The sequence below is a fragment of the Tursiops truncatus genome, chromosome 1, assembly GCF_011762595.2.
Source record: "Tursiops truncatus isolate mTurTru1 chromosome 1, mTurTru1.mat.Y, whole genome shotgun sequence".
Taxonomy (NCBI): Eukaryota; Metazoa; Chordata; class Mammalia; order Artiodactyla; family Delphinidae; genus Tursiops; species Tursiops truncatus.
This window is the reverse complement of record NC_047034.1, coordinates 86,135,753-86,151,686: the sequence shown is the minus strand read 5'-3', so window position 1 is coordinate 86,151,686 and position 15,934 is coordinate 86,135,753. Positions and strand designations below refer to the sequence as shown.

General features: G+C 44.1%; 1 protein-coding gene across 2 annotated transcripts; it reads right to left on the bottom strand.

Annotated features, from left to right (window-relative positions):
- Positions 1 to 9,672: 9,672 nt before the first annotated feature.
- Positions 9,673 to 13,241, bottom strand: ADORA3 (adenosine A3 receptor). 2 transcript variants are annotated; one of them, XM_073809601.1, is made up of 2 exons: positions 12,493 to 13,241; positions 9,673 to 9,903 (listed from the first exon to the last, which is right to left on the bottom strand). In XM_073809601.1, exons 1-2 carry the CDS (start codon positions 12,873 to 12,875, stop codon positions 9,888 to 9,890), a joined length of 399 nt encoding a protein of 132 aa, XP_073665702.1. In that variant the 5' UTR covers positions 12,876 to 13,241; the 3' UTR covers positions 9,673 to 9,887. The 2 variants fall into 2 exon arrangements, with proteins under 2 accessions (XP_073665702.1, XP_019774735.1); XM_019919176.3 differs by having other exon boundaries at positions 9,673 to 10,791; positions 12,493 to 13,220.
- Between the last annotated feature and the right edge of the window lie 2,693 nt (positions 13,242 to 15,934).

Genomic DNA, 15,934 nt, shown 5'->3' with positions numbered 1-15,934 from the left:
GACTCTCCGGGAGGAGCAGGAAAGGAGCAGAGGGCGATCGCCTGGCCCACTCAGGCCTAGGGAGGCTGCTGAGCTCCCAGGCCAGTCCTCTGTCCTCCAAGGCCCCCCCACCCCACCCCGGCCGCATTGGTCCTGGGGGCATAGGAAGGAGCCCAAGGGGAGAATAGGAGAGGCAGGCAGGAGGGGGCCTCCGGGACCAGGGGAGCAGGAGAGGGGAGGAAGGCATTTGCCCCACCCACTCAAGTCCAGGAAGCTTGCTGGGCTCCCAGGTGAGGTCCCCTGCCCTCTGAGACCAGGAGTGGGGGACACGCCTGGACCCCTTCTGTTCCTTGAGCCTAAGCCACAGCCCCCAGGGCCTTTTCCAGCCCTATGGGTCCTGAGCATAGGCCCCGCCCAGCACCCAAACCTCTCCCTTGCTTAGGCCCCGCCCTCCACAGCCAAGGCCTTCCCCTCCCCTTTTTTTTTCTTTTCTCTCCTCCTCTTCTTTACTATTGTGATACTGACGTACCTTCTAGTTGTTGATTCATCTATATTTTTATATTCTTTCTAACATATCTGTTAGTTTCCTAGTCTAATTTTATTTTTTACTTTGTTATTGTTCTCTTTTTTGTTTTTTTGCCACCCCATGCAGCTTATGGGATCTTGGTTCATGAGCCAGGGGTCAGGCTGAATCTCCTGTGGTGGGAGCTCTGAGTCCAAAGCACTGGACTAACAGAGAACCTCAGACCCCAGGGAATATTCATTGGAGTGAGTGAGGTCTCACAGAGTTCTTCATCTCAGCACCAAGACCCAAGCTCTACCCAGTAGCCTCAAATTCCACTGTTGGAAGCCTCAGGCCAAACAACAAGTAAAACAGGAACACAATCCCAGTCACTAAAAAAAAAAAAAAAAAATTTCACAGATGAAGGAGTAAGGTAAAAATCTACAAGACCAAATAAATGAATAGGAAATAGGCAATCTACCTGAAAAATAATTCAGAGTAATGAGAGACAAGATGACCCAGAATCTCAGAAATAGAATGGAGGCATGGATTCAGAAAATACAAGAAATGTTTAACGAAGATCTAGAAGAACTAAAGAACAAAAAAACAGAGATGAACAACACAATAACTGAAATGAAAAATACACAAGAAGGAATCAATAACAGAATAACTGAGGCAGAAGAACGAACGAGTGAGCTGGAAGACAAAATGGTAGAAATAACTGCTGAGGAGCAGAATAAAGAAAAAAGAATGAAAAGAATTGAGGACAATCTCAGAGACCTCTGGGACAACACTAAACACACCAACATTCTAATTATAGGGGTCCCAGAAAAAGAAGAGAAGAAGAAAGTGTCTGAGAAAATATTTGAAGGGATTATAGAAAACTCTATAATCTCTTCCTTGACATGGGAAAGGAAATAGTCACCCAAGTCCAGGAAGCACAGACAGTCCCATACAGGATAAATCCTAGGAAAAACACACCAAGACACATATTAATCAAACTAACAAAAATTAAATTCAAAGAAAAAATATTAAAAACAGCAAGGGAAAAACAAAAAAATAACATACAAAGGAATCCTTATAAGATTATCAGCTGCTTTTTCAGCAGACACTCTGCAGGCCAGAAGGGAGTGGCAAGATATACTTAAAGTGATGAAAGAGAAGAACCTCCAACCAAGATTACTCTACCCAGCAAGGATCTCATTCAGATTTGATGGAGAAGTCAAAAGCTTTTCAGACAAGCAAAAGCTAAGAGAATTCAGCACCACCAAACCAGCTTTACAACAAATGCTAAAGAAACTTCTCTAAGCGGGAAACACAGGAGAAGAAAAAGACCCACAAAACAACTCCAAAGCAATTAAGAAAATGGTAATAGGAACATACATATTGATAATAACCTTGAATGTAAATGGATTAAATGCCCCAACCAAAACACACAGACTGGCTGAATGGATACAATAAAAAGACCAATATATAGGCTGTCTACAAGAGACCCACTTCAGACCTAGGGACACATACAGACCAAAAGTGAGGGGATGGAAAAAGATATTCCATGGAAATGGAAATCAAAAGAAAGCTGAAGTAGCAATACCTGTATCAGATAAAATAGAATTTAAAATAAAGACTGTTACAAGAGATAAGGAGGGACACTACATAAGGATCAAAGGATCAATCCAAAAGAAGATATAACAATTATAAATGTCTATGCACCCAACATAGGAGCACCTCAATACATAAGGCAAATGCTAACAACCATGAAAGGAGAAATTGACAGTAACACAATAATAGAGTAGGGGACTTTAACACCCCACTTACACCAATGGACAGATCATCCAATCAGAAACTAAGTAAGGAAATACAAGCTTAAAATGACACAATAGACCAGATATATTTAATTGATATTTATACAATATTCCACTCAAAATCGGCAGAATACACATTCTTCTCAAGTGCACATGGAACATTCTCCAGGATAGACCACATCTTGCAACACAAATCAAGCCTCAGAAAATTTAAGAAAATTGAAATCGTATCAAGCATCTTTTCTGACCACAACACTATGAAATTGGAAATCAATTACAGGAAAAGAACTGTAAAAAACCGAAATACATGGAGGCTAAACAGTGTGCTACTAAATAACCAAGAGATCACTGAACAAATCGAAACAGAAATTAAAAAACACATAGAAACAAATGACAGTGAGAACACAATGACCCAAAACATATGGGATGCAGCAAAAGCAGTTCTAAGAGGGAAGTTTATAGCAATTCAATCTCACCTCAAGAAACAAGAAAAATCTCAAGTAAACTATCTAACCCTACACTTAAAACAAGTAGAGGAAGAAGAACAAAGAAAACCCAAAGTCAGTAGAAGGAAATAAATCATAAAGATCAGAGCAGAAATAAATAGAAACAGAGAAAACAATAGCAAAGATCAATAAAACTAAAAGCTGCTTCTTTGAGAAGATAAACAAAATTAATAAACCATTAGCCAGACTCATCAAGAAAAAAAGAGAGAAGTAAATCAATAAAATTAGAGGGGCTTCCCTGGTGGCGCAGTGGTTGAGAGTCCAGGAAGATCCCACATGCCGCAGAGCGGCTGGGCCTGTGAGCCATGGGCGCTGAGGCTGCGCATCCAAAGCCTGTGCTCCGCAATGGGAGAGGCCACAACAGTGAGAGGCCTGTGTACCGCAAAAAAAAAAAAAAAAAAAATTAGAAATGAAAAAGGAGGAATCACAACTGACACTGCAGAAATACAAAGGATTATAAGAGACTACTACAAACAACTGTATGCCAATAAAATGGACAGCCACGAAAAAATGGACAAATTGTTGGAAAGATACAATTTTCCGAGACTGAACCAGGAAAAATTAGAAAACATAAACAGACCTATCACAAGTAATGAAATTAAAACCATAATTAAAAATCTTCCAACAAACAAAAGTCCAGGACCAGATGACTGGACCAGGTGAATTCTATCAAACATTTAGAGAAGAGCTAACACCCATTCTTCTCAAAACAGATGGAGAAATATACCATGTCCTTGGATTGGAAGAATCAATATTGTGAAAATGACTATACTACCCAAAGCAATCTACAGATTCAACGCAATCCCTATCAAACTACCAATGGCATTCTTCACAGAATTAGAACAGAAAATTTTACAATTTGTGTGGAAACACAAAAGACTCTGAATAGCCAAAGCAATCTTGAGAAAGAAAAACGGAGCTGGAGGAATAAGGTTCCCTGGCTTCAAACTATAGCACAAAGCTAGAGTAATCAAGACAGCATGGTACTGGCACAAAAACAGAAATATAGATCAATAGAATAGGTTAGAATGCCCAGAGATAAGCCCATGCACATATGGGCACCTAATTTACAACAAAGAGGCAAGAACATACAACGGAGAAAAGAGCGCCTCTTCGATAAGTGGTGCTGGGAAAACTGGACAGTACATGTAAAAGAATGAAATTAGAACACTACCTAACACCATACACAAAAATAAACTCCAAATGGATTAAAGATCTAAATGTAAGACCAGACACTATAAAACTCTTAGAGGAAAACATAGGAAAAACACTCTTTGACATAAACCATAGCAAGATCTTTTTTGACCCACCTCCTAGAGTAACAGAAATAAAAACAAAAATTAAAAAATGGGACTTAATTAAAATTAAAAACTTTTACACAGCAAAGAAAACCATAAGCAAGACGAAAAGACAACCCTCAGAATGGGAGAAAATATTTACAAATGAAACCACGGACAAAGGATCAATCTCTGAAATATACAAACAGCTCATAGAGCTCAATATCAAAAAAACAAACAATCCAATTAAAAAATGGGCGGAAGGAAGACCTAAATAGACATTTCACCAAGGAAGACATACAGTTGGCCAAGAGGCACATGAAAAGATGCTCAACATCGCTAATTATTAGAGAAATGCAAATCAAAACTACAATGAGGTATCACCTCACACAGGCCAGAATGGCCATTATGAAAAAATCTGGAAACAATAAGTGCTGGAAAGGGTGTGGTGAAAAGGGAACCCTCATGCACTGCTGGTGGGCATGTAAATTGATACAACCACTACGGAAAACAGTATGGAGTTTCCTTAAAAAACTAAAAATAGAACTACCATATGACCCAGCAATCCCACTACTGGGCATATACCCCAAGAAAACCATAATTCAAAAAGAGACATGTACCACAATGTTCATTGCAGCACTATTTACAATAGCCAGGACATGGAACCAAACTAAATGTCCATCGACAGATGAATGAAAGAAGATGTGGCGCATATATACAATGGAATATTACTCAGTGATAAAAAGATATGAAATTGAGTTATTTGTAGTGAGGTGGATGGACCTAGAATCTGTCATACAGAGTGAATTAAGTCAGAAAGAAAAACAAATACGGTATGCTAACGCATATATATTGAATCTAAAAAAAAAAAAATGGTACCGATGAACCTAGTTGCAGGGCAGGAATAAAGATGTAGACATAGAGAATGGACTTGAGGACACGGGGTGGGAGGGGGAAGATGGGGCGAAGTGAGAGTAGCATCGACATATATACACTACCGAATGTAAAATAGTTAGCTGGTGGGAAGCAGCAGCATAGCACAGGGAGATCAGCTCAGTGCTTTGTGACCACCTAGAGAGGTGGGGTAGGGAGGATGGGAGAGAGGCTCAAGAACGTGGGGATGTGGGGACATGTGTGTGCATATAGCTGATTCACTTTGTTGTACAACAGAAACTAACACAGTATTGTGAAGCAATTATACTCCAATAAAGATCTATCAAAAAAAAATTTTTTTAAAGAAATTATTGTTACATTTTTTTTCAGATGTGATAATGATATTGTCATAGCCAGCCTCTAAGATGGCTCCTGACATTCATGCCATTGTGTAATCCCCTCCTAATCTGAATCAGGGCTAGCCCATGTGATCAGTAAAATATGGTAGAAGGGATGGCATATGACTTCCAAGGCTAGGTCATAAAAGGTGTGCAACTTCCACCTCAGAAGTCACACTGCTCTTTCTTTCTTGCGGAAGTCAGATGCCATGTTGTGAGGACTCTCAAGCAGACATGTGCAAAGGCCCATGTGGAAAGGAACCAACTTGCGACCCACCTTGGGAGTAAATGTACAACCCACCTTGGGAGTAAATCCTCCAGCTCCATCAAACCTCCAGATGACTACAGACCCAGCAACCTCGTGAGAGACGTCAAGCATGACCCACCCAACCAAGATGCTCCTGAATTCCTGACCCACGGAAAGTACAAGAGATAATAATTATCATGTTAAGCCTCTAAGTTTGGGAATAGTTCATTACATAGCAATCAAGAATTAATACTGACATTGTGGTTATTTTTTTTTAAGTAGTCCCTATTGCTGAGAAAGCTGCATGTAAAACAAACACTCAGTATTGCTCAGAGGTGGCACACCGTGAAACCGAAGAAAGTACCAACAGAAGGAGATTATGCACAGATATCAGGAAAATGCCCAAGACAGGAAAAAGTAACATTCTAAAGCAAATGACAGGCTCAGAGTTACAGAGAATAAACAGGTGTGTCTATTAGCGTTCTGAGTATTATCTGGTGTTATTAGTTCTGTTGCTCCCTCTTAAGGGTAGAATTAATTTTCACTCTATTTTGATGTGTAAATAAAAAGGTAAATGGGTCATAAGGATAAACCAAATTTTTAAAATATCTTTTAGAAATACAAACCGCAATGTTTACAGATGAAATAATTTGATGTGCAAAATTTCAAGATAATCAGGGTAAGGCAAGTTGGTGGGGTCATTAATGAAACAAGGCTGGCTGTAAGTTGATCATTATTAAAGCAGGACAATAGGTATATGAGCCTTCGTTATTCTAATCTCTCCACTTTTGTGTGTTTGAAATTTTTCATAACAAAAAGTAAAAAACAAAACGTTGACACAGGTATTACTAGTCTCCCATTTTACAGATGAGAAAAATTGAGGCTCAGTTAAAGTAACTGCTAAATTTAAGTTCACACAGCTAGTACAGCCGCCATGAGCTGATGCTAAATCTGAAAGAAAAAATTGTTCTTTCCATCGCTCAATTCTGCTTCCCCAGTAGTAACAATATCGCAACACTGTAGAGCACTTTAGAGTTGAGATTTTACGTTATGCCAGTCATCCGAGTGGTTGGGGCAAGATGCAGCCTCATTTTTCTCATTCCCATTGTACCCAGTATAGTATCTAAGGGCAGAGTTTCTCTAGAAAATGTGAATTTAATTGTAAGAAACTGAAGATACAAACGGACCATGGCCAGACCATATATAAAAATAGAACTCTGGCCCACTACCAGCCCAGGAAACCAGCCCCTTATCTATAGTAACTGGCCCAGGAAGCCAGCCTGATGTAAACCAGACTTATAGGAACTCAGGCCATTATTCCTAGTAACAATTCAGAAAGCCAAACAATAATCCCTGTAACAATTGGCCCTGAATGGCCAGGATCTGATGAATAACTGACAGCTTCCCTAATTTTTGTCCTGCTTCCATATACGAACCAACCAGAGAAAGTCAAGTATGCCCCCTAACCCATCACACAGGACGCCCCACTTCTAATTGGCCTGCCTACAGCCTCCCCAGGCCAACAGTCTCCAGTCGGGGTGTACCTGAAGCCTTCTTTTTTCTACTATAAAAGTGTCCCACTCTTCTGCCTGCCTTTAAGTCTCTGCCAAAAAGCAAAGGGCAGTGACTGACTCCTTTGCTATAGAAAGCTCAGAATAAACAGGGTTTGTTTGTTCTCATTTGGTTGGTCTTCACTTATTTCTACTGTTGATTTGATTTTAAAAATTGAGTAAATAAGCCCAGCTACTCAGCATCTACCTTTGTTCCAGTGAATCTGTCTGGAGGAGGAAGGAGCAAGCAAACCTCAGTTTTGTCTCGGTGGTCTTTTTTGTCTTATTCCTTTAAAATGAAAGTCCAACAGCCACCTTTGACAATGTTTAGCCGAAGGGAGCTAGCCAGGAGACAGACTCAGGGAAACTCCAGTGACATTAATCTCTAAACCTGAAACCAGGGTAGATCTCGCCACTTCCAGCCCAACTCCTCACCAGTGAGTCTTGGTTCATCTTTTTTGAGTTCACGCCAAAAGATGTTTCACTGCAAGGGCCTCTTCTGGGCTGGTGGAGCCCCCTAGCTCAAGAGATTCTCATTGACTCTCAAGCCCCCCAAATACAACTTCCTACAAGCCTTCAGTGGGTTTGCTAAGCCGTGACTGTCAGAAAGGAAAAGAGAGAGAAGGAGGGGAGGAGGAGAAAGGGAGAAAAAAAAAAGTTTTTCTGAAACTCTGGAGCTACAGCTTGTCTGATGACACCAAATGACTCAGGACAGACTGCTGTTTTCTTGTGAGGCAAGTGGTCCCTTTAAATCAAGTTTCCTAAAAGGGCACATGCCCAGTGTTGCTATAGCAACTGGGTTAGAGGCCAAGAACCAACCAGCACTTCCCTCAAGTTTCCAACTGGGCAAAGGTGAGTCGTGGGCAGAACAGTGTGCCAGGAGCACCCAATGCCCCAGAGTAGACCCAGGGCCTCGTCCTGGAGGGGCATTTTAACTAAACACAAAAATTAATTTGGGGGAAAATGCTGAAATCAAAAGAGGGGATACCATTAAGAAAAAATTAGAGGTGGGGGAGGCTTGTCTTTTGAAAGAAAAAAGATCCCCCAAAACGTTGATGGGGAATTTGTCAGGACAAAAGTCCCCTCCCACGTCCAGGGACCCCCAGGAATGGAGGGCGGGGGTGCGTTGCAGTCCTCTGCCTCTAACATAAGATTGTGAATGGCACCAGGAAGTGGGTGGGCGGGGTGACCAACGGGTTTGGCATCGGTAGAAAATGCTACGTGCGTGCGAGCTTTGCAACATCGCACATAGTGTTGATTACTCCTGGGCTGACAAGAGAAGACAAGAGGACATTTCCCTGAAGTGCAATGTTAACAAGATAAATAGGCTTATCGGGCTCTGGCCTAAGATTAGGATCAGGATAACCTTTCAAGATTGGCTAAGAATTAATTAGAAAAACGTTTCAGTACAGTTATCTTCTTTGATGTGGTTTAACTGAAATCCCCATCTTGCTGCTCTCATCAAGTTAATATATTTATTGTCTTGGGAGTGAGAGTCCACAGCTGCAAGTTTGGATAGCCCAATCAGAGATGCCACCTCAAACTTCCAGGGCCACACTTAAAGCCCGAATGACTTGACTAGAACGCCATCCCTGTCTGGTGTCCCAATTGGCAACAGCAGTTAATGCAAAAAACCCAGCAGTCTTTTTTTTTTTTTTTTTTTTTTTTTTTTTTTTTTGGCGGTACGCGGGCCTCTCTCTGTTGTGGCCTCTCCCGTTGCGGAGCACAGGCTCCGGATGCGCAGGCTCAGCGGCCATGGCTCACGGGCCCAGCCGCTCCACGGCATGTGGAATCTTCCCAGACCGGGCCACGAACCCGTGTCCCCTGCATCGGCAGGCGGACTCTCAACCACTGCGCCACCAGGGAAGCCCCCAGCAGTCCTTGAGTATACAAATCATAGTTTGTACCCATGATTCTGTTAATTGTACATAAGGTGGACTTAAGAGTTTGGAATTTGTAGAAATGCCAAGTCACTCTGCATGTCTAGGGATAGTTAGCAAGAATCTTGGGTTCTCCCATAAGGCAGGACTGCCTTGAAATCCTGGCTCTCATACTCGTTAACTGTGTGATCGTGGACAAGTTACTTAACACCTCTGTGCCTCAGTTTTCTCTTCTGCAAAATAGAGATGGTAATAACGGTGGTACCTAAAAGACTGTCAGGACCAAAAGAGAGAACGCGTGCAAAATAGTACATAGAAAGTGCTCAACATATAATAGCTGTCTGGTGTCTCTTTTTGCCCCACTCCCGCTATTCCTATTAAATTATAAAATACCAGAGGAGATGATTAAGACTCAGCTCTAAGAATCATTTCTTCTCTAACACTCGATGAATGGTTCATAAAGTTGACAAATGTTCTGATCAGCCCTGGAAAAAGGAGCAGGGTGTTCTGGGGCCAGGGGTGAGGGTCCTAGAATTTACACAGACGAACATGCCACATGGCATCAGGTAGAAGCAGGCTGAGTGCCAGGAGGAGCCAGCTGGGTCTTCAAGACCCAAGTGACCCTGACCCTCAGCAAAGAGCTACACAGCAATTAGTTATCATCTTTTATTTACTCAAATACATTTACAGGTGAATCCAGCAAGTTAAGTCCCTCTTAAACTCAGTTCACTCCTTGCATTCCATCCATCCTCCAGGTATCTGCTGAGAGCAGGGTTCTCTGCTTAGTTCCATAATGGAGTAGAACTGAGTCACCATTACGTCCATGTCCAGCCCAGTTGGGACCCTTTTGTCAGTAAGTCAATGAGGCATCCTTCAGATTCCATGACTTCTGTTTGGGAAGGAGGAACACAGGCAGTAGTAACAATAGACTATTGTCCTCAAGTCAGACACCCAGAAAATTGAATTAGAAAAGAAGGACAAGAAAAAAATTGAATTAGAGAAAGAGGGTAGTAGGGAAGATAAAATTGGAGACAGCCAGCCAAATGCATCCCACATCACTGGAAGGAATCAAACACGTGAGAGCCCATGGCCCGGGTGGGTAGGCCCTCAAGTGTTTGTCCATGCTGAATCTGAAGGGTAATGGAATGGAGAGTCATCTTTCATGGATAGCTACTCAGAAGTCTGCTCAGTGCTTGAGTCCAAGCAATTAGAGGGCTGGCAGATCACACAGGATTTGAGGATCAAGAGATAGGTTTCCTTGAACTTCTTTATTTTATAAGCATAGACGATAGGGTTCATCATGGAGTTAGCATGGGACAGCAGGATGCCCAAGTAGAGCACAACTTGTGGTACTTCACCATTAAAGTAGATGATACAATTGATGATGGATAAAGGCAGCCAGGACAAAGCAAACAAGAAAAGAACCAGAAACAGAGACTTGGCTGTCTTGAACTCCCGTCCATAAAATGCACCTGTCTCTTTGGAGTTAGAAAAGTTCTGATTGAGTTTGTTCCGGATTACATAGAAGATGTCAAGGTAGATGGCACACATGACAACTAGGGGAATGAAAATCCAAGTGAAGAAGCTGAAGTAGACCATGTAGTCCATCCTCATCACGGAATGGAATTGGCAGGAAAGGAAGGTGAGATTTTTGTGGTACTCTGAGTTCAGTTTCATGTTCCAGCCAAACATGGGAGTCAATCCCACCAGGAATGACACCAGCCAGCAAAGGCCCAGAGCCAACCATATTCGTCTTTGAGTGGTGAACCTCTTGTATCTGTTGGAATGGAAGAGAGTCAGTGAGTTCACAGAGGAATTGCTAATGAGTGGGGGGAGATGGAGCTGGAGGGTGTTGGTATTCTGTGGTGATTTCAGCTAAACTCTACTGGATATGAAGACAAGATGAGCAGACAATGATTAGAGAAAAATACAGCAAAGTTCTCTGGGAACTTTTCTAAAGAAGTACAACCTCCAAAGCAACAGGAGTACGTTGCCTAGAGTCAGGGGCTTGCGTACCCCATTCACAGTTCCATTTCCAGCCCAAGAATTCTTCAGTCCCTGGGAGGTAAGAGTTATCGATCAAAGTCTCCTGGGATCGCCTTACCTGGGGAGAAATAATCTGCTCAAAGCATGTTTGCCTGCTGTGCTCTGCACTGGTTTTTTGTTTGTTTGTTTTGTTTTTTGGCTGTTGTGCTGCTGTCCATACATTAGACTCTGCCTGTCCCACACTTACTCCCTACCTGTGTCTGCCCCTGCTTCTCTATTTGCACTACACTTGGGGTTTGAGTTAGACTCCACTCTCATGGAGTTGCAAACATCATGTTGAGGTGCTTCCAGGACCTTAAAAGACTCATCCAATCAAAAGTCACCATTTCTCCTTAAACCATTCTTCCTGACAACATTCTACATAGGCTATAAGAAGGAAGCAGATTTTAAGTACTGGCTATGTACTCAGTAGACTTTCTCTCAATAAAATCTCATGATAAACTGGAGATATTTTTATGACAATCTCCATTTCATTGATGGTAATGGTGAAAATCATAGTAGTTACAGCTACCATTTACTGAGCACAGACTGTGTGTTGGGCATTTTTCTAAGAGCTTTACGTGTATTAACTCATTTGATCTTATGGGAAAAGTACAATTATCATCCCCATTTTATAGATGAAAAAAATGAAACAGACAAGTTAAGCAACTTGTAGAAGCCAAAAGTGTTGGAGCTAAAATGGAATGGAGGTGAATCTGAGTTCAGAGCATCTTAACACTATGACGAGGAACTGAGACACAGAAAGCTAAATAACTTGCCCAAGATCAGGCCTCAAGATCTGGGATTTGAACCCAGGCTCGTTTGTATCAAAAGTTGTCTGTAGCTCCCTCACCATGCTCTTTCCCCAAGAGAAGAGAGGAGCAACAAGATACCAATGTAATTCAGGACACCTGGGGAATTCGATTTCTTCATTTGGCAATCTGTTCTGTTCACATGGTCACCTGAAAAGTTGTTACTACTTTCTGTAATGGAGAACTTTTGTGGTCCCCTTCTCAACATGGAAGAAGAAACAAAATTAAAATAACTTTAAAATAGCCTACATTTGCAAAGAAGAGAAACATCAGTTTATCTCCTTCTTTTCTCTCTGCTTATCTTATCATCTAGTATGTTTCTATCATTTCTAAAAGTCAAGAGCATTTTTCACTAATTAAAGATGCATCGAGTTTTTATCATCTTTAGCCCCCCAGGGTATTGAGCATATACTCCTGTAGTCAGTGGGGAGGGATTAGAGCGTTCCTCTGTTTCTAGTTCCCAAGTCTCTACTCATCGTTGTTAAACCCTTCACACACCAAGTGGTGAAAAGAACCTCTTTCAAGCTCAGAGGCCAATTTGGATTTGTTTCCACTCAAAAAGTCTGAGATCTGGAGGTTGTAGCCCCATTTCCCAGGCACCTCTATCACTGCCCCACACCACCCCTCTCCAAGCAAGTTACCTGACTGTGAGCTTGACCCGCAGGTATCGGTCCACGGCAATGGCTAGCAAGGACATGATGGAGGCGTGGGTGAAGATCAGCAGCAGGCAGGTCATGAGAAGGCAGCTATGAAAGTGGATTGTGACACCCAGGCTGATGACAATGGCCAAAGGCATGACCAGCACCCCGACAGCAATGTCAGCCAGGGCTAGGGAGACAATGAAATAGGAGGTGGTGTTCTGCAGGCTGGGGTTCAGTTTGACCACCCAGATGACCAGCACATTGCCCACTATGGCACAGAGCCCAATGAGAATCTCCACAGTGATGTAGGTAGCGTTGGCCAAGGACACGGCAGTGCTGTTGACAGGCATCTCGCTTTCCAGGTGGAGCCTCCCAGGTGACATTTGTGCCAACAAGATCCGTGTGGACCAGTCAGCCTAGCTCTTGCCAGGCATCTCACCAGAGGTCCAGGTGCAGCAGCCACAGTCCAGAGCTCACAACACGCCCATTCCTTCTCTTCTCTGTTGGAAACCCCTCTCCCCCCCTCCTTAGAGACAGTCCATCACAGGGCCATCACTTTCAGCCCCAATGCAGGCCGTACACCCCTGGGCTCCCAGAAGCCTGGAGGACAGTTCTATGTGGGCTGAAAGTGAAAATGCTGCTTCTGTTAGTTCCCCTGCCCCTGGAGGGCTACTTAAGCCCCATCAAGACAAGCAATGCTCTTCAGTGGTGTTTCAGGAAGTGAGATGGGCCAAGAGGAAGCACAGAGCCAGGAACACTCAGCAAGAAGATGGAAAGAATGAGAGCTGGGTGGGGGCGTGTTGGTAGCATGGAGAAGACTCAGCATTCATTTACTCAAGGACTAGATAAGAATGTCACTCTGGGTGGGAGAGGAGCTGGGAGCACTGACTAGTGACATTCTGGCTTTCTGATAGCTTATCAGAAAGATCGCACAGTAAGGAGGCAAGCAGAACCCACAGAAGAGAAAGAAGTAGCCTTTGGTGGCAGGCTCCTAAACTTAGCCAGAATGTACTCTTTCTAAAGAGTACACTCCATAGACTGACTGTGTCCCCCTAAAACTCATAGGTTGAATTCTGACCCTCAAGTCAAAGTAGTTGGAGGTGGTGGCTTTGGGAGGTTATTAGGTCATGAGGGTGGAGCCCTCATGAATGGGATTAGTGTCCTTATAAGAGGGACCCCACAGAGCTCCCTTGCCCCTTCCACCATCTATGTACCAGGAAGTTGGCTCTCACCAGACACAGGTTCTACTGATGCCTTGATCTTGGACTTCCCAGCCTCCAGAAATGTGGGAAATAAATCTCTCTTGTTTCTAAGTCATTTAGTCTTTGGTATTCAGTTATATCAGCCCAAAGGTACTAAGACAGCGCATAACAGTAAGGACTGAGAATTCAGCCCCATGAGTTGACTCTGCTGGGGCATAGCTGGAACACAGCCTTTGTATCAAAGATCTTTTGCCAAAGAGACAAACTAAGATTCCCTGTTCAGAAGAGCAAAACTTCAGCACCTCCCGTAAGCATCACATCTGCTGACCCTCATCTTCCCTTCTCAGCCCACACACCCACCATGCCCTCACACTAGCAACCAGCCTGTGTCAGATCTATTTGAGGGACAACAGGATGACCAGCCATGCAGAAAGGAGGGAAAGGGCAACATGTACACATGATCACACAGCATACCTCCTGCCCTCCGGCCCCAAGCCCCACCCCCGCCCTGCAGGAACAGCCATCTACCTGAAAATCAGACCCACTCCCTGAAGTCGCTCACCTGGGAACTCCTGGGAATCAGACACTTGAATGCAATTTTTATTTGGAGTTCCCCTGGTTCAGGGGTTTCTCAGTGCCGCCCAAAAGGGTTATTTAGAGAGACAGCAAAAGGAACAGTTGGACCTAAGCCCACACTGTGGATTGAAGGGTTGATAATACTTACCTCTAAGCACCAATCTACGTAGAGCCAAAAAATAAAATTTGACGATCACAGGAGTGCTGTTCTGGTGTTTACTAACAAACACCTCTCACTGGGGCACTGGCAAGATGCCTCAGCATGGGGCCTGCCAGGGTCTTCTTTAGTTGTTCTGCTTCGGCATCATCCGTCGACACCCCTACCCCCCCACTGCCCACCCCCACCGCATCCCAAGTCTGTCTGGTGTGCCTTGCTAATCCCTGCTAGACTTGCTCAGGGAAATGAGCCAACTCCCCGGATATTAAGTGGCAGTCCTCTCCAACTGCATTTCTGTCGCTCCAGCATTTCCCAATGTTAGCCCTGCCCACATCCCTGCACTTTGGGAACATGAAAGGTGTCACGAGCCTCCAACGTGACCTCTCATAAATGTCTCTACTGCAGCTGCTCTCTTTATCTCTGCTCGGGAGAAGGGAGATATAGAGAGCGATTTCTAGGAGGCTGCGTGCGACCGAAACAAGTCCTCCTCGCTGTAAAGCCGTTGTTGAATCTTGGTAATTCACTGCCAACAATGTACCCCGGCTCCTGACCCTCAGCCACCCAGTAGCACCAAAACCTTGTGGGAGAGAAAGACCCTCTGGGGTAGCAATGAGTCGTGTTGCCTGGCTGTGGTGATGGTATAGCTAAGGAACATTTTTCCTGGAGGGTTTGGTAACCCCGGGTCTGCCTGGGGTGGACGAGGACAGAGCAAATGGGCTCATGGCAGAGTGGAGCACAGACAGCTGCTCTGTGTTTGGGAGCTGGACAGACAGTGGACAGTTCCTGCATTTAAAGAAAAAAGCCTGTGGCCCTTGTGCAGCTGTGGGCCAGAAGCTTGGGGGAGGGAGAAGGAGGTGGAGGCCAGGGAAAGAACCACAGATCCATCCTACCGGAAGTGAGCCGAGCTGTTAGGGATGGAAGTGACAGCAGGAGCTGGAAACCCGACTGGTGGGTGTTTTCAGATTCCAGCCTAATTCCCCTCCTTTAAGACCCAGGTGAGTCCTTCCAGAATCAGCCCATCTCATCTGGGTTAGAGAAACCAAGTAGAAGGTTTTTGCTCAAGGACCAGTCACAAGGGCAGCGTGGTGGGGACAGGATAGCCTGAAGCTGTAACCCACAGGAACAAGGAGAGACAGGGGACACACTTGGGGCCACTGACCCAGCCACCGCCTCCCCCCGCTTCCCCAGGAATTGTTCCCAGAATCCTCTGCACAAACCTGGGGCATTTCCTCTCCATGAATGAAGGAAGCCCTTCCTTTATATTTTCTGAGTAGACAGAGCCCACCGATACTCAGGGGGCTGATGTGAGGGGTGAGGAGGAAGGCTTTCACAGCCACTTAGCATTTTGGTGTAAGACGGGGCCCTGAGTGTCCTTTTCATTCTAGACCAAACACCAAAGGGCAGCCAGGGAAAGAGGACAGAGAAACCAGGAGGAATGGTCCCCTTTCCCCATCCCCCCAACCCAGTCCACAGCCACTCTTAGTCAGGGAACTACCCTCATCACCTC

Excerpts from the sequence above, each read along its gene's own strand:
- ADORA3 (XM_019919176.3), bottom strand. The coding sequence starts at position 12,875 with ATGTCACCTGGGAGGCTCCACCTGGAAAGCGAGATGCCTGTCAACAGC. Across the intron at positions 10,792-12,492 it reads CGGGTCAAGCTCACAGTCAG|ATACAAGAGGTTCACCACTC; the intron begins GTAACTTGCTTG and ends CCATTCCAACAG.